Source organism: Battus philenor, unplaced genomic scaffold (genome assembly GCF_028537555.1).
Source record: "Battus philenor isolate CCGP_79_NKW_IND1 unplaced genomic scaffold, ilBatPhil1.0.hap1 SCAF_21, whole genome shotgun sequence".
NCBI classification, from domain to species: domain Eukaryota; kingdom Metazoa; phylum Arthropoda; class Insecta; order Lepidoptera; family Papilionidae; genus Battus; species Battus philenor.
The window spans coordinates 11,255,042-11,280,128 of NW_027181684.1; the positions used below are offsets into that span (position 1 = coordinate 11,255,042).

The 25,087-nt window shown below is 32.6% G+C and overlaps 1 protein-coding gene and 1 non-coding gene across 2 annotated transcripts; both read right to left on the bottom strand.

Moving 5' to 3' along the window:
- Positions 1-8,436: 8,436 nt before the first annotated feature.
- On the bottom strand, positions 8,437-21,895 carry LOC137923343 (clavesin-1-like). Its single transcript, XM_068766569.1, has 6 exons — positions 21,816-21,895; positions 13,784-13,955; positions 12,701-12,795; positions 11,610-11,754; positions 10,625-10,818; positions 8,437-8,872 (listed from the first exon to the last, which is right to left on the bottom strand). Exons 2-6 carry the CDS (start codon positions 13,929-13,931, stop codon positions 8,573-8,575), a joined length of 882 nt encoding a protein of 293 aa, XP_068622670.1. The 5' UTR covers positions 13,932-13,955; positions 21,816-21,895; the 3' UTR covers positions 8,437-8,572.
- Positions 9,690-9,805, bottom strand: LOC137923527 (U5 spliceosomal RNA). Its single transcript, XR_011107560.1, has one exon. It is a non-coding gene; the product is annotated as a U5 spliceosomal RNA (small nuclear RNA).
- Positions 21,896-25,087: the final 3,192 nt, after the last annotated feature.

Here is a 25,087-nt window from a genome sequence, read left to right on the forward strand (position 1 = left end):
GGTTCAAGGGAGACCACGGGCCGGCAAACGCAGCGATGGTTTCCCACCGGTTCTGCTGAAATTTAGGAAGGAGGCATATTCCCAGCAATGAATGTCCCACGGTTGTAATGATGAAGATGAAATCCAGAAGTTATAAAATATTTATAGTCTGTCCAATTGAAAAAACAATACTGTGGAGGTAAGTAATAAAAAGCCATTTATTTTCTCATATGCTTAGTAAAAATAACATATTAAGATTTATTCATAACAAAGTTTTGTACATCAAAGGTAATAAATAATTTCATATTATAAGATTTTCATAATAAATCTACAGGGAGATTGGATTTGGCATTAGGAGAAAGTTCTTTTCGTTACGATTTACAGATAAAAAATTTATACCTTGTTAGTCTATATCATACATACGTAAGCGCCTTGATCCCAACAATGGGATCATCGTAAATTTTATTTCTCACTAAAACGTCTGATAAATCCTTAATCTGGACTCACTACCTACTTTGTCGTGGATTTATTTGCTGTAAAATTTTTATGTGTTGCAGAATACGTAAGATTGGTTTTATTCCCTTTGCCACTATTACGTCTGATTTCTTTGCACCACTTTTTTACCTAACGTATATGTAGAAAATATATTGGATAATAATTACATCAAATTTATATTGGAAACAGCATTTTTACTTTGTCTAGACAAAGTAAAGATGTTTTACCCATTTAGGCCACTCCCAAAAATCGAACGAACCACAAAGAACCGTCTTGCGCCGTCAGGATTTCCCGCAACCTTAACTATTTCGTCGGTTCACCTAGTAAGGGCTCCCTCTGACTCTATCGACTCGTGAACACTGTGAGTAATTGAAAAGTGTGCTTCCTCGTTTCAGCCCACAGACGCTCACTGCAAGCTATGCCTTGCCTTGTATCTCCGCCAAAAATATATTTCTCATACCATAATTACCACGCTCGTCAGGCGGGTTGGTGATCACAATGTGGTTTCTTGGTACGCAAAGGATGCTGCTGCCCATCCTCAGGAAACTTGTTTGTGAGCAGGAACAATCCTAACATACTGTAATACTGTATATATCTGTAATATCCTAGTATACTATAATACTGTATCCCGGAAATCAAACTCGCGACCTACGATCCCAAGTTTCAGTCTTCTACTGTTACGCTACCACTGCTTAAAAAATACTACTTATGCTCACATATTTTAAAGGGCAAGAACTAAAAGATAGTGCGTAGATACAATTGAACTTTTACACACACAAGCCAAAACATACAATGATTTTGCGCCGTAAGTGTAAACTTGAGTTTGAAAAAGTACGATTAAATCCACTATCGAAAGTTGCGGACACCTATATTGATTCTTCTTAAGGCTTATTTATTATCAGTGATTACTTTTTGCCTCAAGCCGTCGTCAGCCACGCGTTTTGCCTTTATAAACTACACGCAGTTCATTAAAAACGTCACGCTATGACATCCAAGCGTCGATTGCAACAAAGTACGCTTCCAATACTCATTATTGTCTACCTTCTGTGACCAGTGTACCAAGACCTCGATGTAAACAAAAGTAAGCTCTACTTTCACTGAAAAGCTTTATAATGCGTATTGCAATAGTTCTTTGAAACTGGTTTTTATAGTTTTACATGTCACGTCTGCAACAATGAAGGCAGAATTAAAAAGGCATATTGTTACTGAATAATAAAAATGTATTGAGATGCTTGACAGAAAATAAGAAAAGAACGCCTAGAAGGTAACGCCTGATTCCATTAAATACTTGACAGAAAATATTATTGTTATTACAGTTTCAGACTTTTAAAGTTTTATCATCTACGTTTAAGCCGTACGACGTTCACTGGTAGACATATGCGTTCCCTATAGTGTTTACCGTTTACCCTTAATAAGAAGTCTATCTCAGTCTTTAAAATTTGTTTTAAATGAAATCCTTAACCATTTATAAATGAAACACTATAATATTATAATAATTTATAATGTAAATAGAATGGAGACAAACACAAATTATAGGAATCCAATTATCTAAAATAGAAATAATATATTTTCTCTCGTCATATTTAGACCCATGCAGCATTTTATCGCACCGGGCATAGTCTGGAAGCATGCGTCTTGGACCGGTTAGTTGAAAGAAAACATTTAGGTACATTGCATATATCTATGAGGGGATATACTATAGTCGCTACGCCTGGCAGGCTGGTTAGCGATTGCTGTGTGGTATTATGGTACTCAGAGGATGCTAATGCCCATTCTCCGGAAGCTTGTTGGTGAGCAGTGACAATTCTATATAATGCACAATGTATTGTTATTAACACACACTGATATTTAACAATTATGCAGAATTTCTTAGAATTACAATTAAGGTTGCGGGATGTCTCTGAATACGGTCAGCGCTAATCCGTTTATCGCGGCTATATTTGAGGAAGCCTATGTCTAGCAGGGCGTCTATAAGCTGAGATAATGATGATGCCTTCTTAAAGTGCCTCGTCAGTCTAGAAGGGTCTTATTCTTAAACGCCTCTCTATGAAACTGTACGGACATATTTTTCCTTTCCTCCCTCCCAATATATTTCTTTTGCTATAAAAACAATCATGTGATTATCACTTTATTACAAAACATGACAATTAAAACATGTTAAAATTGTCACTAAAATTATGTCGTACACGGAATAGAAAAATGGTTAGGCTTTTTTAATTAATTGGTTAATTATTTAGATGTTGAATCAATAAATAAAGTTTTAAATGAAATTATTTTTATTCATTTATTTTGAATTGACTTTACAAAGTCTCTAGAAATATCAAGTTATAAATAAACAGTGAATTAATGATAGTCACTTTTGTCAAAAATTAAGAGAGACTCGACCTGAATATTAATCCACTTATTCTATTATTAACATTGAATCAATTACAGTATTCATTCGTGTACACGACAAGAAGATTAAAACAGCCTGTTTGAGAAAAATTAATGGCAAATTAAACTCTATTGTCAAAAGATCACAAATTACTAATTCTCGAGCTTAATAAAGCTACGAGGATACATACAGGTCCTGAGAAAAATTAAGAACAAACTCATTAGAATTTTTGTGACCACGTCTATTATACATAAGATGTTATAGGATAATAATATGAGTAAGTCATTTATAAAGATCGGAGGCAAATAAAAGAAAAAGAACGAAGCTCTCGATCATAGACTTCGAGGTGTGCTATGACGTATAATTTTGTATGATTTCTTTGAATCGCAAAAATAAACACCAGAGCTCCTTGTCCACAGTTTGAGACCGGACCGGGGAAGGAGTGGGACATAATTTCTCGCGTCGTCGTCGTCGTTGTTTCAGCACAGATGCCCACTGCAAGGCACAGATCTCTCCCAAACACATCTATGAGAGGATATGCCATTATCACCACGCTTAGCAATCGGGATTGCGATCGCAATATCATATTATGGTACGCTGAGGATACTGCTCATCCTTTGAAAACTAGTTTTTGTGCAGTAGCAATCCTGTATAATTAATGCACAAAGTGTGTATTACATAAGTTTATAACCTAGGAATCGAACTCACGACCTACGATCGTAAGTCTCAATCTTCTACCGATGTGCTCTCACTGCTCATAATTCCTTTGCTTTCCGTGGATTCACCGTCCTGATGCCGAGTACATCGCATTGTAGGGAGAGAGGTTGAGTATAGTAACCGTGGTCGGTGATCACACATTGCTCTCCTTCCAACCCACTGCCTCCGCCACCTGTCTGGGCGGCGAATGCATACGTAAATCTTTTAATCTGTCTTTGCGGTAACCAAAGTCAAAGTCACCGGCGATACAGCAAACAATAAATTAAAATAACAACAAATAGTAAAATGTAAATAAAATCGAAAGTGAGGAAAGGAAGGTGCTACACGGGAAACGATTTGGATCTGAAGAAACATAAAGATTATGAAGGATAGAAGGAAATTATAATATTAGACATTGTTAAGGATCAAATGAGAAAGTGAAATAAAAGAATAAAATGAAAAAACGCTTTATCCGAGTTGTAACGTCTCTCCCTCACACAGAGCAGGGCGAATGAGAGATCCCCAAAAAGGGGGGCTATAAAATAACAGCTTAAAATTAGGCATACGTTAGTTGGTAACGCGCCGCATAATTAGAACTAATAAAACTAACAAGAAAACGAGTGGAGTTCGTATTTGTTTTTATGATTACGTTGATACAGATTACCGTTTGTCCTAATTTGACATTGATTTTTATGTGCATACATTAGGTTGTCGTAAATATATTGCGAATGTAATGTGAGCATGGTAGTGTCTTTTAATTTATGCCTCAGTAACTGCCGTGGACCCATCATATTAATAATTACATACACAAAAGACCATATAGATAGATACACAAAAACGTTATCTACGTCAGCGGCACTGCCCAAAGTTAAAATAAACTACGTGTGAACTAAGTCTACCAGGTAACATATCTGTATACGGAGCCCAGACCAGATCTATCTTAAGTCGAGACATATGCCAGCACAAGCCAGCATTGTTTAACTAAAGTAGTGAAGACGTTTCAGTAGTTTTGTAAAATATTTCCATAAGAAGAATTAGTCAAAGTCCTCTGATATACAGGCCACTTCCAACCGGTCCCTTTGGAATTTTCACCTATGTCTAACAATGAACGTACTACTGTTAAAATAATGTTGGTGACGATTTCTACTTTTAAAGAGAGAGACTTTAATAATTTTCCATTTCAATTTTTTTTTTATAAATATACATAAAAATTCTGAGGTGGTTTAGTCAATGGAAGTGAAACAGGTGGTCGATAACAATTTCTAGAGTACAAGGAGATTTAATATCAAAAACCGTTAAGCAACTGCAGACGTCTTACAGGTGAAACGTTGATGATTTTTTTTATCAATTCTAATTTGTATCGCTAGTGTTTATTCTTTTCAATATTCTTTTTTTCGCTTTTACTAAACGCAGTTGGGAGGGGGCTGCCGCTATTTGATACGGATCTTTCTTCTCTCGGTTGCGAGTCACGACAGCGTTTTATATTTATTTACAATTTTTCTTACACAATTTTCTCTTATGGTTAAATACTGCTAAAATTTTAACATATTATCAATACAATTTGGAAGTTTTACTCAATTATACATTAGTTGGTACATTATTTTATTTCAAGTCGCTGCCCAAGCGCTACAGACCGTTAAATGCCTTGAGGTTTAGGACAATGTGCCGGGCCAACTCATCAAAAGATTCTGCTGTAGATTATTTCTACAGGTCCGGTAAGTTGAACGGAGGTATATTAAGGTTTTCACTTACTCATTTACTATCATACTTTTAAATATAATACAAATACAAAAGTTGTAAGCGTAATGGGAATTCTTACACTATTTTTTTACTTTTTTATAGCGCAACGGAGATGAACAATTTTGCGTAACGGCCACACGTCGCCCGCCGCCGCTTTTTATTGCGTCGTAAATCTTTTACATGCATTCCGGTGCTGTCGGTTACCGTATATACGACCTTACCTGTACGCTTTATTCAGCGTTATAATATAATTTTAAGTATTTTTGTGCCCATGTAACTGTTTAAGACACCCTGCCTTTCTTTAAGTTAACGAACCATTCCACTCCGTGAACTCATTTCCGATGAAGCTGTAAAAGCCCCTGGGGTAACAGCGTCAACTTCTACCGAAACCAAGCAAGCCTACCTCTCTGAGAAGGACACAGACTTACCCACGAACTAGAAATCTGTAAAGAATGCAAACGAGGAGGAATGCCTTCACTCTATAAATTTTAATAGCTCGTTAATAAGCTTCCATGCAAAACAGAAACATTTTGGAGACTTCGTATCTACACTTTAATTACAAACTGTTTGTTGTCTTGTGTCTTCTCTTTGCTAAGACAAATTTAAAGGGAATTTAAAATCCCCGTCATAACTACTCGCGACACCAAAAATTACCTCTGAGAAGGCGTGTTTGATCTTTTACTTTCATGTACCTTTCCATACGAAATCTGTTCTCTGTTCATTTCGCTTAAAGAAAACAGCCTTTACATAACTTTCACCAAAAGTTGCCATATTCTGTCGCAGGTTGGCAAAGACACGGTGATTCGCTATATTTTTATTGCAAAGTCTTAGTAAAAATATTGTAATTGATTTTTTCTGTTGTATGTTTATCAAACAAAACTAGTATAAATAATACTACTGCAGTGTTAAGGAGTTTCTAAGTAAATTACAACTTGCGAAAGAATTACTTCAACTAATGTATTAAGGACATTTTAGTATCGTCTTCGTTTGTTATAGGATGTTCTCATATCGGGATGACATATGAAAATTCCAAGGGCTTTACTATAATTGAGACATGGAAGCCCAATTTCAATCAAATTAGACTTTTCTGAACTCTTCCAATAACCTGCATAAACGATGCAAAGTGGGAAACGTTATGTTTACAGGCATACGTGCATACTTCTAAGTAAGTGGATAAGCTGGCGGTTACTAATGGGCAGCGGATAAAACAAAGCTTTGCAGCGGCCCCATCATATGTCAAGATTTGAGAAACAACGGGTGGGTTTAAGTAGGTGCAAATCCAATAAAAGCCGTCTCTTTCTAAGTAAAAGCGAGTACCCAAAGGAATTTCCCGCGTAAAACAAACAAAAGCTATGGACAAGCGAACTTAATACTCTTACAAGAGCTCTATCGACTTTATTGTCGTCATGTTTGCTTAGGCGCAAAACAAATACTTGAGAATTTCACAAATATTTATCTAGAAACAAAAGTAAAACGATCGATCGAAAGAACGGATTATCTAAAGTAAATCAAATACAGAACATACCACGCCTAATTGAAAGACTTTTTCGGATCAATTGAAGGCAACGTAATATATTTATATAAGAAGTGACGCAGGGTAAAAATCGAAATAAGTCGAAAACCAGGCACGTAAGTCAAGATGGGCAATAGAATGCTTCTAAGCCTATGATCTCCGGACCTAAGGATAGATAATTTGTGGCAGTTGCAGTCTCCAACATAAGTAAAATATGTATAATATAATAAAACAATATAGAATTTAAATTGCTTTTTAACTTTCTATTTAAGAATACTAATTAATTAAATTTTCTAGTACAAAATATTTTTATTACATATACGTTATAATAATAACAAAATTTGGCATTTAACTCTGCAAAGAAAAATGTTTTGAATAATGGATAAAACCTACCAAAGTAAAAAACAAAAGAAATACCGAATAAACCTTGTTAAATATAACAACTGCACGAAAGTGGAACGCTAATTGACGTCTTAGTCAAAATGAATTGAATATCAGACGGAAATTAATTTACTTTGAGCCTGATGCGATGCGGAGGGAATGGGAGGGAGAGGGTGAAAAAATATAGAAGTGAAAGGCGGACTCAAATTGTTTCACAATGTTTGTTGTGTTAATAAACAAATTGAGAATAAATTACCAAAACACTCTTGACATTTTTTATTATAAACATTTATAAAAAATCCTTATGAAAATATAACAAAAATCTTTTTTATCATATGTATTATTATTTCATATATCACAGCAAGTTGATATTCAATTAAATACATAACATACTGACAATTAATTGCGATCACGCTTTCCGTGTATAATCCATGACGACTAAAATTACTTCTTTTTATTATTGTGATTCATGTACACCCCTCGTTATTCATAAAGCAAACAAACAACACATAAAATTAATTGAACAACAACAAACAAACATTCACTGAGACTACTGCTCAACTAACAAAATACTAGGACATCATAACGAACGAAGAGGTATACAGCGGACTAAAAAAATTACATGAATTGAAACTGTTTGTTCTTTTCGGTTAATTATAAAAATATGAAAAATCAGATCTATAAAAACTTTTTGTTTTAACTTATTTAGAAAAAAAATAGTACAAAAAAGAAAAATGTTAAGTATATACAAAAACTCATTTGCCGATTTTTTCTTTCAGCTGATAGCTGCAGCTTCGGACCAGTACTTCTTTGAACATTAATGGATAGTAAATGTTTGAGTTGTCATACCATTACATAATAACATTACAAGAATTAATTGTTTTATTTTCAAGCAGCCTTGCGTATATATTTATCTATTTACTCTTTATTATGCATTAATAACACATAAAAATAAATCTGATAAAATAGACAAAAATTGAAGTACAAAGGGTGGAGTTATTTTCAATGATTTCTTCCAAACCATATAATTAAAGATCAAATTGATCCTGTTTGCACAAAATGTTTATTAACTATAGTTTAACTGAAATACAATAATGTGCTAGTGGTTATCTTAAAGTTAACAGTCCAAATAAAAACAAACCAAAATCAATCCAGTATGAAAATTGGACAAAGCAAAACTTAATCAAAAGAGTCTAACTTGTAATTGAGATTTTTTAACATGGAATTTTTTAAATTACTTCCTTTTTAAACTGTACATTTTGTGCTTTTAAAACCTATTTCATAAATATATTTCTAGCCTGCTCCAAAAATGTTTCGAGTACAGCAAAAAGTACTAAAAACCTACTACAGTTGGTCGATATTTAATTCAGTTTTATTAATATGAGTACAATTTCTTATTCTTTCACAAGATAACCTAAAGCCTTCATTTCTTTATCAAATTGAGAGTCTCTGTATTTCTTGATCTTTTGAAACCATTTCCCTGTGGAAACGTGGTTGCGGCAGGTTCCCCCGTACCTGGCGGGCAAGCAGGCGGGGTCAATGTGCCGATGCAGGGACTCCAGGTCGTGGCCGTGGAAGAAAATACGGCTCCACGTCTGCTGGGGTATGAAGCGTTTGAAGATATAGAAGAAGGAGTTGAGCAACCAGTTATAGTTGATTATGTGGCAGGAATTTAAACGAGTCGGTGTTGCAACCTGTAAAAAACATGTTAATAAATGACGTTGCCAGCACTTCAATCACCATCATGTCAGCTTATAGACGATCACTGCAAAACATGGCGATATTTGAAGACTGCTAGTCTTCAAATATCGCCATGATCACCGGTCTTGTGATGCTCGCATCCAGAGACTTCCCGTGAGCTGGTGCGGTTAGGCCACTAGGTTGACCGGCATCATCAGCTTTTTAATAGTCAAAACGAATAGTTTCTAAATTATTACATGCCTTAAATGGTTCTTAGTAGTCTGTATCAAAACATTTGATAGCACTAGACAATTATTAAAAGTAAATAATTTTGCAACACGCTCATAAAATACTAAACTTTTGAAATAAAAAATTAGTTCAATGTGCAAGTTTAGAGCTACAGTTTGAAATAGTAGTTGAAGTTGAAGTAACGAGATCTTAATTTTTAAGTGCATTTTATTTTTATAACTATTAGCTAATAGCAAATTTTACTAAAGTAAATTTTTATACAACATTTTTTTTTATGTTTCACAACTAATTCTAAAACTATATATTTTCAAATGAATATTTATATTTTTTTCTAATAAACAAATCATCAAAAAATATTAATTTATCTTTCTTTTATATAAATATGGGGTCCGCCAAAAAACTAGTAAATATTAATGGAGTCATTAATGAAAAAAGTTAAAGAAGCCCTGCTCTAGAAGTGTGAAAAAAGGACAATACTTAATTTTTAATGCATAACCATTATAAGTGCTAATTATATTTATAGACTCGCTGCCAAAAGAATGCGCTTATTAGAGATAAGCATATATATTAATTTCCATATATGCCCTACGAACGTAGGGACTACAAAAATAGAGTAAGACTCATTTGAGTGTTCCCCTCCACGGAAATCTTTAGTAAAAGGCGAAAGATTTATACGTTTTGAAGGGAAACCAGAGTAACGAGACATAGAATGGCTGAACCTATATGCTGTGTAAGATAACACAACCATAGCGCGATGTAACTTACGTAGAGCGACATCTAGGTGTAGAACATGTAAACATAGTATAGATTCGTACACCTAAGCGACGTAGGAGAGAGCCCCGAAGCTTTGCTCATAAAAACTCAGGATAAGCGCCATCTATGCCCCGGCATCTTAAACTACCGGAATCTGTCAATGCTAGTAGAGCAACGGAGACCATTTTACAGAATATAATACACAGAAGAATGATTTCGCCAAATTTGAGAAATTCTGTTATGTTCATCACAAAAACCAAACGAATATTCACCCGCAGACCAGAATCAACCGGTCCATAAACTTAATTAGACCTAACAATACTAACTCTAGTTCTATTTTATTATTATTTAGACCGCATATGGTGCATATCTTACACATAGGAACATTGCAATTAAACCTTTTAAAGAAAGTCGCAAGTCTTTTAAATATGCTTACTTATTCACAACTCCCGTTTCTCCGACCATTGTCAGCATAGGTTGGTTTTTGTTTACCTAACTCCATAATCAAAGTGTAATCTAGTTAAAATAAAATCTAAACATGATTGTGATTATTTTTATATTGTTACTACTTATTATTTATTCTATCTTTTTAAGATATTTGACTGAATAACTTAAAATATTTTTCAATGAGTATCATTTTCCACTGCTCTGTATTTAAATGAATCTGTATACAGAATATATCAAAGGCACGCTCTTTACCAAAAAGCTAATTAATAGTATTAAGCTTGAAAGTACTAACAATCTCTTACATAAAATACACTTACACCCATTAAACAGACAATCTGGTAGGCAATTGTCGGGGTTAAACAAGCCACGTGCCGCAGCGATAAACCTTCCAGGTCCACGAGCACTGTTCCGCCTAACACCTGTAGCTTTGGCTGACGTATACCAATCTCAGTCATGGCCATTCCAGCGCGTATAAGGTCTTCCACGGGGAATTCGTTCGGGTCCCATGTTCCTAAAACCACGTAAAGACTTTTAATATATTTTTTTTTCCAAAAAAAAACATATGGACCTTCTTTACAAATTTGTATAAGAATATTTTTTTACAAATCTAACAATGCAGACAGCTATTTCAAAGTATAAAAAAATTTATAACATTAATTGATAATAACAACTGAGAATACGGGCTATAACTGTTATTATTGTAAACAGTTTATTATAAGAGACATATTTTCCATTATATATCAGTATCTATAATAACTAATTTCACATTTTTTTTAAAAAAATTAAAGTTTTAAACATTTTACTCTAAAGTTACTAATATGCTGTCAAAAGAGGGCGCACTAAGGTCGTTATATTTACAGCTATTTAATTCCTTAAATTTTTGCCCTACAAACTTAGGTTGTACAAAAATAGAGTAAGATTCATTTGAGTGTTTCCCTCTCTCCAAAAGGCGAAAGATTGATACGTTTTGAGGGGAAACCAGAGTAACGATAAAATTGTATTTGTATTTGATGTACTAGAAATTATGCTGCTAGCCGGTTGAGGCTTATTGTATTGTTTCTGAAGATTTTAATGCTGTTAGCTCTAAGGCTTTTAAAGCTACATCGGTACTGAGTTCACAGAAAAAAGCAGGCGAGAAAAAACAGCAAGAGAGAAACAAATCACTAAAATCAAATAAAATAAAGTCAATAACACTAGTGAGAAACAGATATTAATTTACAAAATAATTTATAATGTATAAGGAGAGAATTGGAAAATAAATGGCTTAACTTAATAGCATGAATGGTTTTTGATTATACTAACCAAATCGAAAAATTGACAATCGACCGACGTCAGGTCGATCCAACATGGTGCCCTCATAAGCATCCTTCACCTTGGTTAAACCCCATAGGTCTACGCCGTGATAGAGGTGAGGATATTGGGATCGGAAGTTGCAGTAACGCACCAACTGTAATCACATGAAAATGTATTTAAACTAAATTAAACAAAGTTTTAATCTATTAATATTATAAAGATACTTTGTAAAGGTGTTGTTTGAAATGTTAACCTAGTTGCCGCTCTGCCGAAGTTACATTACGCTATGGTTGTACTACCAGACATAGGCGATGAAGTACGAATTTCTGGTCATGTGAACTTGAATTCACTATCGCTTCTGTTCCGTGAACTCAGTTCAGGAGAAGCTGTAAAACCTTAAGAGCTAAAAGCACAAACTTCATCACGAAACAATGCGCATCATGTGAACATTTATAAATTAACGGCCCCTGCTTTTCCGTTTTAACACTTATGAATCTGTAAAAGCCTTCCAGGCTAAAAGCGATAACATCATCAGAGATAGTAGTCATAGGAACATTCAAACGTTATAAGTAAAAAATATAACATACTCACTTTTATATTTCAAACAAAAATTTTAAAATACGTTCGCAGGGCATAAAATTGATAAATGTGCTTTTCTCTATAGATACTAGTGCCATCTAATGGCGACAAATGTGAAATTCCTTATCCGATACGTTGAAAATAATGATAAATCAGGTCTATTATGTTGAAAATACCACGTCCCTACTTCTTAGAGCATTAAGAATAAACGAATGTCCTTGGCTATCTATGTGGGCACAAGTGATCTCTATCGTAAGCCAATCTGCAACTTATCATTATGATAAAAGAAATATTTAACCAAGTAACGGGGCACATTTAGTTATAAATGTTGCCCATTTCGAAACTTCTAGAACGACTACCATATAAATTTGTTATGATGAAAAGAACCATAGCAATGAGCGGCCACGTATGCGATCTAAGAACAGCAAAAAAAACGTCAGTTTGGTTTCCTATAAAATCAATATATATGTTTTGACTTATTAAAAATTTACTTGGAAGGGAACAACAATATTGATAGTTACCAATTTATGAGCTCTCGGTATAATGAAATTCCGCGCCCGGAGGAATCTTAACAGAAAGGCGTCGTCTGTTCGATGCGGCTCGCATTCAGCGCGCTCTGTTGGAAAATTAAATCTTTAAAAGTAATATATAGTCTAAGCGATTTTATTATCACCCCCTAGATGTCGCTACTTTTATAGCCTTTATGTTTTGTAATCGTGTTATCTCTAGATGGATAGAGATATTATATTTTGTCTGCAAGACCAAATAGATTTTTGATCCACAGCAAAATTTGAAGCATTTAATATTTAATATCTCTTTGCCATATTTGTGGACGTCTAAAAAGCAAATACATTCTACTGCCAATATACTAAACATAATAATTACATTCATACACTCATAATAAATGAAAATGATGAACACACATATAAGAAAGTACTTACACTATTTTTATACAGGAGACAAAGTATTATTACATTTTTTGTTATAGATGAATAAAAATTAAGACCATTTTACATTGTAAAATTCACAAAAATAATATTAAACGAGCAATATGCAACGAAAGCGATATTTTTGAAAGTTTTTATTGAGTAATGCATATGCAACTGCAAGTGTTGTCGACCTCTATTGACTAACAGTTTAAAAAGGCGTCAAACGATTAACAATTTGGTCGGGTTTTTGTTCAATTGCTCAATTAAGTATTGATACTAATATTCTGAAGGTAATCGAAAACCTGTTTGCAAACAAGACATCGACAAATAAACTTAGTAATTTAATCCTAAGAAGCTGGGTTTTTATTTAGATTTAATTGTACAGGAAAAAACGCAAACAAACATTATCTTATTAAGAATGTTTATTATTAAAAGTTATGTTATGAAATCATGTACAAAATAACACACTGTTTTTATTTAAACGAACAGAAATCAAACAAAACGAATCTTCAGTGCCTTTGACAATAAACAAAAAAAAATATGTATATTTTCAATAGAAAATACGCATTGTTGTCGTCGTCCAAAATTATTTTTTTACGCAACGATATTTGCGAAATTTAAATTTGCACGCTTCTGTACTAGATAATAAGGATAACATAAATTTATAATACTTACCATATATAAGTTCTCTTAACTCTCTGATGGCTGCGTTCCTAGTAGATGGATTCTCGTTACATTGTTCGAGCGCTATGGCGAGGCATTCGGGGTCGTCCTTTGTGTTCAATTCCGCTTCGAACGCTATCTCTAAGAAACATTCGTACATGCTGCTCTTCTGGTACTTGAGATTCTGTGAAGAAAGTTGTTTTTGGATGTTTATTATATTGTAAATTACAGTTAATGTCACCACAGTAAACAAACTATAAACAAAGCATTGTTCCTTAACCATAAGTCGATAAACAAAACAATATTAAAAAATCACCACACGTTTACTTGCCTTTTATTTGAACGTGTTAAAAATTATAAATTGATGGTATGTTGTAATCTTCGAATGAGTATATGTGCAAATAAGATTTTAGCTTTATATCGAAACCAGTTCTTAAGGTATCCTTTAATGATAGAGTGAAGGGCGCAAAATGCGATCAAGTTCTTGACCTACACGCCACGATACGTATTGCCCGCAATAAGTATGTTCACGAATCGCAAAAATTATACATTGTTTAATACATATTTTTGTTGAGACAAATTTTTGTTGTAAAAAATCGTCAAATGTGAAAAACATACAAAGAAAAATTAGGAAAGGCTTAATATTTGACTTGCAGGGGCAGTCACCTTTAAGAAAACGACGGCAAATAGCAAAATCTAACGTACAGTACCCGGCGATAAATATTAAACATCGACCTTAGGAAAGAGACAAGCGTTATCTCTGTCGCACGACTGACAAAACGTCACATAGGTAGTGTCGGACAGAGACAATGCTCTACAAAGCCGAAATTAGCCGATAGTCCCATTCCAAAGGCCGATATGCAATATTAATCGCCGGTTACTATACGTTATACTACCAGAGAGCGAGATTGTCTTATATCCGGGAAGATTTCTAGAAATCGCTTAATTAAATAGGACTTCGGAACGCCCGTGGATGAACTACATGAGAATTACATAGAGCAAGAACCCTGAAATGATGCACCAAAGACCAGGGTAACTAATATCGCAAACTAGTATAAAAGACTAAATCTTTAAAATATAGTAGTTATCTAAATGTTTTTTGGTTGTCTTTATTTTAGTTATTATTAATATTCCAGCTCTATTTTCTTAGCTGTTGCTTAATTTGTATAATAAATTGATCACATTGATTGATAAATATTTGAAATTCAATTGATAAAAATCTTGAATTAAATATCGAATTATGCGCCACTAAATGAGTGATAAATTCACATAAAGATGCGTCTAATCCGTATATGCAACAACTGGAACAAAATTCCATTGTTTCGCAGATGCGTCGCTTTTCAAGGTTAACGACACCCCTCCATTAGCAGCTGTAAACAATTGGTAGCTCTATTGTCAGAACATACGCGCTCCATTCCTTTGTTTAGTTTAAATCGGATTCTACACACACTTAAATAATTTGCAGTAATATCATACGTAAAACGTTATGTTTGGCATCGCTTGAAAATAATGATTTGTTTTTTTCTACGATGCAACGTATGAACTTCGTAGATTGTTAAATAATGGTATTATAAAATGGTAAATTCAAAAAAACGACCTGAATTCATAAATTTTTTACAACAAACATTTTCTTAAATAAGGCAATTCGACCCATTGTCTTCGCTAAAAATGTCACATCGGTTATTTTCTCGAAGAAATTTCCGACGGGAAAATATCATACGGTTTATATACCTATATATAAATGTCACATGTCTCACTATAATGGGCGTGGTAATTTTCGCCATTCTATATACGAATTTACTTTTTACTGCACATTGTACAAAATACCCACAGATTATACAAGCAAATAAAAAAGTACAAAGAAAGAAATCGAATTCAAACTATCAATCCTTTTTTGATACCTTTAAGTAAAAAAATAAACATAGTTTACTAATAGATTTATATAACCCATAACTTATGTTTTTGCGTGAATAAATAAATAATGTTCTTATGTACCAGTTTGTATTTTTAATTATTCATTCATAATGACATTGAGAAGATATTTAATATTTTATCAAATTTAAATTAATTAAACATTCCATCTTTTAGGCGAAGTTAATGCCAGACCCATTAGATTTAATTAACATTTAAGTTTAGGGGACATTAGATCTTATTGGATAGTAATAAATGTCTTTAATATAAAGTTAATGATTTTCATAATATATTTTATCATCAGATATTTTATTGATGATTATTTTATATTATACTAATTTATCTATATTTAACACGTTGACTGCCACGGTAATTTTTATAAATCTGATCTAAAATGACAATTTGATTTTATATCATTTTATGATTAAAAAGTCTAATTCTAGTGTATATTTATCATCAAAAAACATAATGTGTTAATAAAAAAAATTATTGTGTTTTGTAGTTTTGAACTATTTTTGATAATCATATTCTTTGTTCGTTTTTTAAATAATTTTCTGTTCGTGCAAGCCAGCATTGATTTTTTGTTCTTTTCCCAGAAGCCTTATATAGACATAAGCACTGATATATTTCAGGTATAATCGTAGCTGCAAAAAAATGGCAAATGAACACAGGACGAGTTATCTTGTAGTTGGCAGTCAACGTGTTAAAGTGTTCGTTTATTATTGGAATCAAAAGATCTCTGACAATAATAAATATACGGAAATATTTATTTATACAAATATATCACATAGTAACGTGTCCAAAAAATCTTTACTTGAATATACATCCTTATCACACGTTAATGTTAATTTCAAAAGCTAGAATACGAGTACAATTTTAAAAGCTTGTAACCAAGACTTTTTTATATGTACAAAGTATAAACTGGTTGACAGAAATTTTGTAATGATTGTTAAATAATTTGCTTTCAATAATTGTTCACAGAAATCATTTCTGCTTATCTAATATATAAAATTCTCGTGTCACGGTGTTCGAACTTGAACTCCTCTGAAACGGCTTGACTGATTTTTACCAAATTTAATATGCGTATTCAGTAGGTCTGAGAATCGGCTACTATCTATTTTCTATACCCCTAAGTGATAAAGGTTGTTCACAATTTAAAAAAAAATATTTTTTTAACGAATTTTTTTTTATGATACAGCATACAAGAATACATACAACTATAAATTTTCACCCCTCTGCGATCAAACCTTATTTTTTATTTGTATATTAAAATATCAATTTTTTTTTGCAAAACAACGTTTGCGGGATCAGCTAGTCTATCTTTATAAATAAGAAATAGTTAAATGCGTTGCTGTGCCTAAACTCGAGAATAACCAGATCAATTTTTTTTCATATTTACGACAAGAAGCTTCTTGAAGCGAGAAAAAAATGGAAAAATTTAAAAGAAAACGATGAAAATAACTTTAGTTTTTTTACATACATACCACAGACTTAATTAAAACCTTATTCATATCGAAACCTAAAAACACAGACAAACAAAATAAAATGAATAGAACGTAATCAACAATAAAAAAATTGGTACAAGTGTAAAAGATGTGCATTATACATGGTTGTACAAGTCTTGTGAGTCCTAGACTTGAAAGCGATATTTCAAGTTTCCTAGAGGTCAAAGCCGTCTAGCCTAATACATGTTTTAAGATCGTGGGTAACCGAAGGAGACTAGATTCGAGCCACCACATACTATTAGATAGGGAGGCTTTTTAGCTCTTAGATGGCTTCGGCGGAATTCCCATGCAGTGTCTTGACTTAAGCGTAGGGGCCATTTAGGAACCTCGGCTTGTCTCCCATCGACAATACCCAAGAGGACCGAACTTTGGCTTAGTTGGTTGCGTTAGCGCTGGGAGAAGAAAGGCAGAAGAAACTACAGGATCTCTTCTATCTAGTATGATCGGAAGTTGGCGTCCTATATGATGTATGATCCGTCCCTCGTTCTCTATGAGACCGACTGATTATGGAATGGCAATCTTTCGAGTCGTTACAAAATTTATTTCACTAGATTGGGGTTGCCAATGTTTCTCGTCACGCATCAATAGGTAAGTATTACTGTTACAGTTTAAGAGAAGCCGTAACTAGTGAACTAGGTCGTACTGATCACAAAACGAACGCAAAATTAATGCTGCTTGAGATATCGTATTTCCAAATTTTAGATGAGAATTGAACGGCCTGTTGATCTATATATCTATTTCTATTTTTATCGAGAACTTAATTCATGTATTGACTCATCACGATATCTCTGAAACAGTATAATTAAGAGACGAAATATTTTGTAAAAACATTTCTTTGATTAAGTAAAAGTCAGCTAAGAACTAGTTTATAAAATGTATTTCATAAGGTAGGTTGAAGAGATGTTCAGTAAGTTAGCGAAGCGAGCGAGGGACTACTAGTAGTTAATACCCTGAATTGAAGGTAGTGAAGTAGATAGATGCAAAAAAGTGCTCTGCGAACATTGATAGATTTTAAAATTTATTTAAGTGTTTTTGTTTAATCCTCATGATTACAAACACGAATACGTCTGCCGTGTGTTTTACCCTTAGCTGTTTTCACTTAATTTCCTTTTAATGAGCCGCTGCAAAGTTTACAACGAAAGGCTACCCAAATAATGTTAATTGGTAAAGGTATACTGCAATTAGGAATATCAACGCCGCCACATACAAAAATCACTTGAAAATTAAGACCCAATCAGTCTGGAAAATTCTGGAAGTTTCTAAAGTCATTAGAAGTAGTTAACTCTAAACAGAACTCTTTTTCTGACTAAAACTGTCTTAATAATCACTTCTCTTCTGCATTCAAACTTAGTGATGCGTCTATAGAAAATACTCTTAAGCATCTGGCTAACCAAAAGACTCGCAACAATTCGCTATTTACTTTCAAACGGTTCGCTTCTTGTGGTGTTAGGGTAAACATTACAACAATTTAATTAAGGGCTGTTAGAAGTGACTATATGGGTTGCAACATGATCCTTCGCATGACATGAACCTGCCAATTATTTTCCATATCCTTAATATCTTTATCACTAGCGAAACATCTCCGACAATTTTGAAAAATGCTCAAATGACTCCCATTCCTGAAAAGTTTAATCCCTACACGTTTTTGTATTTCCGGCCTATGTCAAACCTGCCATTTCTATTCAAGGTTTCAGAACGTTGAGTCTATAGCCAACTCCGTAAATTTCTCGCAATCTGGCTTTCGACCCGGTGACAGCATTCCCACTACCCTAGTTCATATTACAGATGACATAAGACAAGGCATGGAAGAGGGTAAGTTAATAGTTCTTGCTTTTCTCAATTCCAATAATGCCTTTAACACCGTTAAGTTTTATGTACTACCCAGCATATTGAGTTCTCTTAACATATATTTAATGATAATCAGGTGGTTTCGCAGTTACTTGTTTAGAAGTCGACAGCGAATTTACGTTATCGACAATTTTTCCTCATATTGCGCTATAGCTATGGCCTCACACAGGGCGGCGTTCTATCTCTTCTCTTTGCTCTATTTATTAAAACAATTTCCCATCAATTTGGTTCTGTCTGCCACCTTTATGGAGATGAGCTTTAAATTTACTCCCAAGCACCATTGGATACGATGGTGGAAGCTGTTACTGACGTAAACTGTGAAATGGACAGCATTTGCGAATGGAGCATAACCTATTACTCGTAATTAACCCTCAAGTTAAAAAATGGGAATTCATTTCTATAAACTGCTATAATTTTGTGGGGTCCACAGGTTCGGAAAATAAGCAGTAAAATATTTGCGCGCGGTCTTTACGACGTCTAAACTACTTTTTACCTACTACAGCTTAGATTTCTCTTGCACAGTCAGCCTTCAAAACTTCTTTATTCAATTTATATTTGGACTCTGAAAATATGACAACGTTTCCGAATTTCGTGTAAGTTTAATTGGTTACCCGTAAGGCTTCGCCGGAATGCTCACATCCTTTATCTACAATATGATATTCTTTTCAATCCACTCACTCCCTCTTATCTCAAATCAAGATTTCAAATTTTTAACGATACACATGAGAGGTCTTTGAGATCATCAGAGAATCTGACATTAAAATGCCGGCGTACTCTCCTTCGTTCATGGCCAAATCTTTTACCACACACGCCGTTTGATTGTGGAATATGTAATACGTTACCGCAAACTAAAAGACGTGCTAAATCACTACCTATTTTTTAAAAAATGTTTCGGAATATTTACTAATACATTGATAATTTATCTAATAATTTTATTTAGAATTATATGTATATAATTATATATTATACTATATTTAATTCAAGTATACATAAATAAATGCATATTATATACATATGTATGTATATATTGCCTCATTTGATATGACCATTGTGCTTTTTGTTTATTATTATTAAACAGTATTAAATTAAAAAAAAAAACAAACAATCGCAAATTCATCAGGTTATAAAATAAAAAAAATATTATTTATATATATTGTAAGAATGCTTAAGAGTCAGTACAAAAATTAAAACAGATACAGATTGACAACTATTATTATATGACAATAGTTAAAATTGCAATAAACAATGAATAAAAAAAATTAGGTGTAAATTGATCACTTACATGCCTGAAATATATTCAACTAAAAGATCCAAAAACAAAACCGGAACAGTAGTGTGACACTAAAAACGGTTAACTACTAAATTTTAAAAATATTATTTTAAAAAATAAACAGGTTTTATCACTAGCACAACTATATGTAAAAATTGAACAATCATGTCTGTGGAGTCGACGGCTCGCAGGCAACTGTCAGTGCTGCAATTGTTCTACTAATCTAGAGTCACGATCGGCAGACTCCGTGAGCTGTGTCTAGGATGACGGTCGACTTCAATACGTCATGATGCAATCCGCGTTCTTTTACAATTACAAGTTTCATAATCGAAATGTTTATAATGTAAAAATTACTGATTCATTATTGACCCTTAAATACGTAATTATTTAAAATATGTATTTAAATTAAAAAAAATCATTTACTTTAGTTACTAGAGACGCAAGAAAACATATTTGAAAATAAACTAAACATTACATATGAATCATTGTAAAGCATGTTGTTGGTGTAATATCTATTAATGTCTAAATTACATGATGTAAGACTAACAAATTTAAATAAAAATCATAAAATTATTTTAAAATATCAAATAGTTTATTGTTATTTAATTGTTACCAAAAGTCATTTTGAAACAGACGTTAATGTTTTTAAATATAAATTATTTGCAGCTAGACGACCTTTGTCAACAATATCTTACATATATTCTTGATATTTTTAATTGCATCCTTTACAGCTTTATTGTTACTGGTATGTTTGAACCACTAGTTATAGTAAAAATATACAAACATGCAATCAAAAAGTTAAAAAATATTTATTGGAAACTGCGAAGGCATCCGAAAAAGCCCAGCGAATTGGCAAATTAAAGTGACAGTGTGCAGTCCACAAAGTGCTCGGAACAGATGGTCGCTTGGGCTTTAAGAGGTGGAGACCACGGATTGGCAAGCCCAGCGTAAGATATCCACTAACAAGTCGGACAGTCGACCTTCTTATGGTCATTAAAAGACTGGACACCGGCCGCTTCTAGCCGATTGAAATGAAAAATTTAGAATATTACTACTAATAAATAAATATGGCTTTTTTCATTCACATTTTAAATAATAAAGTGCCTTCCAGCAAATATTACCTTCTATTATAAAGTATTACGTCATTACATTAATTTTAAACATAATACGTACATACGTAGTTTTGTTTCAAATATTGCAAAATACGGAGGCCATACAAATATAGATACATATTTTAACGAGTACATTAAAATCAAATTTCTAGTCGTTTATGTTAAAGGAACCAGAAAGTAATGTCGCTTTGTTAAGTTAAATTCATATGAGTACATTTTTAACAAGTTTTTATTTTTAATCAACTTTATATTTATATATACAACGTCTTCCAAGCACGTAATCAGCTACCAAATGATAATGAAATATCGACATGCGCAGAGACGACATTACTTTCCGATCTAAATAATAATTTTCAATATATAAACTCACACGTTCGTAATATTTTATTTATACTCACTGTTTTAAGAAAAAATTGCAAATATTAACACTGATTTACTTTTCAAGATAGAAACCACTGACTAGCGCCACTACCCCCACACAACTGCAGAGATATAAACATGAACGATGTCCCCATTATAATTATAATAAGATAATTGAATCTGGGCCATTATAATTTTCTCATCGAACTTTTAATACGCTATAATTAACAACTGTTGTGTCATTTTAAACAAATGTAAACAGTCATTGTTAATTTACAATATTTATCTTGCATTTATTCAATAAACTACAGTACGGAGACCAAATGAAAGAAGTATAATTATATGAAAATGGATCAAGTCTCTCGTAGTCTTGAAAACCGTTGTATTTTCGTTTGACATTCAATAATTTTATTTTAATATTTGAACAGCAACGTATAAAATCGCTAGCGCGTTTGGCAGTCACAGCCGATCACAACAATTGCGTAACGTTTATTTTATCAGTTCGCCACGAGGCCGCTGTCAATTACCTTGGACCTTACCAGTCCACTGATCTTATGCTCGCCTAGTACTTTGTGAAACGTTGCGTTTTATTTATTTCATTTCAACAATAGTTTTTATATACTCAACAACTAGGTAGTGTTCCTATCTACCGCACAATTTTAATTTAGAAGTGAGACAACTTACAAAGGGTTCTCAAACTTTGTATTAGGTTTTGATACGTTCTACTTTGTAGAAAAAATTATTTATGTGTCTATCACATAAGTATATATACATACTGATTTTTAGCGCATCTGAAATCCATTCACCGTTACAATAAAATAAACTATGAATAGAGGTGCTGTGTGTACAGACAAATACTTCCGCCACTATAATAAATACATTATTTCTTTTTCTGTTACTCAACACTCATTATTATTTCCGTATGTTTGCCTCCTAATTAAATTTTAATAATTTCTAAATTCTTAACATCTAATATTACTTATAAATGTATAATATAACATTCTAACTTTATTGTACTGTTATAAAAAATGCCTTACAAATCATTATATGGAGTAATAATCAGTAAAAATCATTAGAAAAGACGTTGAAATGTTATTTTTCAACTATAAATATAAACTCATAATTCCATTAGTAATGCTAACATGACAAAAAGTACCTATTTATTTCATCTTTAAGAACTTTAAGTTTCCCAATAATAAGTAGCATGTCCTAATAGATAAAAAATCTTTTATTATAACTTTAATGGCAATTGAAATTTTTTGCATTAGACAGTTTAAACTTCGCGCGGTTGACAGTTCACGAACTGCAAAATTTTTAGTATCTTTTAACCTACATCGGTCAAAATTTCTTGATCAATAAACGTATTTATTTATATTAAATTAATTGTATAAATAATAAATAAAATGATAACTCTAAAAATAACACATTAATTTATGTTATCTACAAGAGTCCGACAGGCAAATGACTTCTGGCAGTATCATCTGCAGGCACAGATAGTAAACAATTACTTTGAATATATAGAATCCGAATAATGAAAACGCTTCTTACTTTAGTACCATTAAGATGTTTATTATATTTGAAACCATTGATTTTTGGATGTCTATCAAACTGCTATTTCATTATTATATATGTTACAGTTATTCAATATGTTAAATATATTAAATTACATAATAAAATCATGTATTAATAATAATATAATTAATCATTTATTTACTGTGCATCAACTTTCCGTATTAAATATAGATAAATTAAAACTAATGAAAATAAGATGATTACGTAAAAAACGCACATATAGAGTTGAACACTTGATATGAGTTTTAAATCCTTGTATTACTTAAGTCTCTCTTAATAAGGTACTTTATGTAAATATTTACCATTAGCTCAAATTTCTATACTGTAGAAATCGCCTATGTAGATATAAATATAATACCACGATATATACTCTGCTTAACAGTACTTTTTATTGAAATCGCAGGGCTGATGATCCGTCTTATATGTTGACCATCTGTAAATATCACTGTATTTATTTATCATTCTATTTTCTTCAACATTTAGTTCTCTTATAAATGCAAATATGTTTACATTTGTAGCGTTGTAACTTAAGAACGCTTCCTGGCCAATACTTGAATTCGGACGCTGCAAGTAATGCTACCGTCGTCTTTGCATTTTGGTTAATTTTTGAGGAGCTAATACGTGCACGGAAGGTTGTTTTTAACCATCCGCTAAACGCTTATAGTAGTAGTATGTAGATGTATTACATTAAAACATGCCCATCATAAAAGACATGTTGAAATCAGACGACATTTTATTTTGAAAAAAATCTGTATAAAATCTAAGTGTAAATTAATTTAAATATAATCCGGTTTTTTATCACGGCAAAACAGTAATGACTAAGTATTGCTATAATACGGTTGACAGGCGCTTGCTAGTAATATATTAAATCTATGCGACCATCTGTCTTAAGGTGTTCAGAACAAATGCGGTTTTCGACAGGATATTGTTTTATCACCATAAAACTAATCCTGGCTCAATATTTTTGATGTATAATCCAGATCTCAACTGCCTGAGCTACCGCGTAAATTGTAATTAGTATATTGCATAAATTCTATTTAGAACACGTAAGCGTTTGCTGTCAAGAATTTAAAATAGTAAAATGGAACTGTGAACAATAGAATGACTTGTTAATATTACAGTTGCTAATTAATATAGCACTCCAAATAGCGTTTTTAAATAAGTAAAAGTGGCAGATAAGATTCATAGGCTTAAACAAATGTAAAGAAGTTTAAAGATGCGTTCAGAAACTGATAGTTTTTTTTTTTTTTTAAATAAAAGTGCAATTAACAATGTACATATTTTTAATGTCTGCGACGAAATTTGCGATTTCTTTTTTTTCTGTCACCGTTGTTTCAGATACACTAGTGACTTGGTGTCACAGATTAAACAGCATAAAGGCAATAACACGTAAAATCACAGTTTAAATAGGAGTCGGTTAAAAAAATTACAGGTTGTAGAATAAACAGAAACATCCAACATAAAAATAAGAGATTGCATTTAATTTTTAGTTCGTTATCGGTAATTAAAAATGTTGTAAATTTAATAGTATTATCAATGTCAAGAGAGTACAATATTGGATTAAATTGAGATCATTGATCCGCAATTGTCTCTCGACGAACTACAGGATAAACTAGTAGTACACACGCTGCTCCTATGTTTTGTCAAGTTCATGTCTCGCAAACTTATTTTATTTTCAGCTCCGGCATTCCGGTTTCGAGGACACGACTTTCAACTATTAAGCTGTTAAGCTGCAACT

Bases quoted from the DNA above. Each gene is read 5' to 3' on its own strand.
- LOC137923343 (XM_068766569.1), bottom strand. From the start codon at position 13,931: ATGTACGAATGTTTCTTAGAGATAGCGTTCGAAGCGGAATTGAACACA. The intron at 12,796-13,783 runs GTAAGTATTATA...ATTTTCCAACAG, and splicing joins GTTAAGAGAACTTATATATG to AGCGCGCTGAATGCGAGCCG. The intron at 10,819-11,609 runs GTTAGTATAATC...ACGTGGTTTTAG, and splicing joins ATTGTCAATTTTTCGATTTG to GAACATGGGACCCGAACGAA.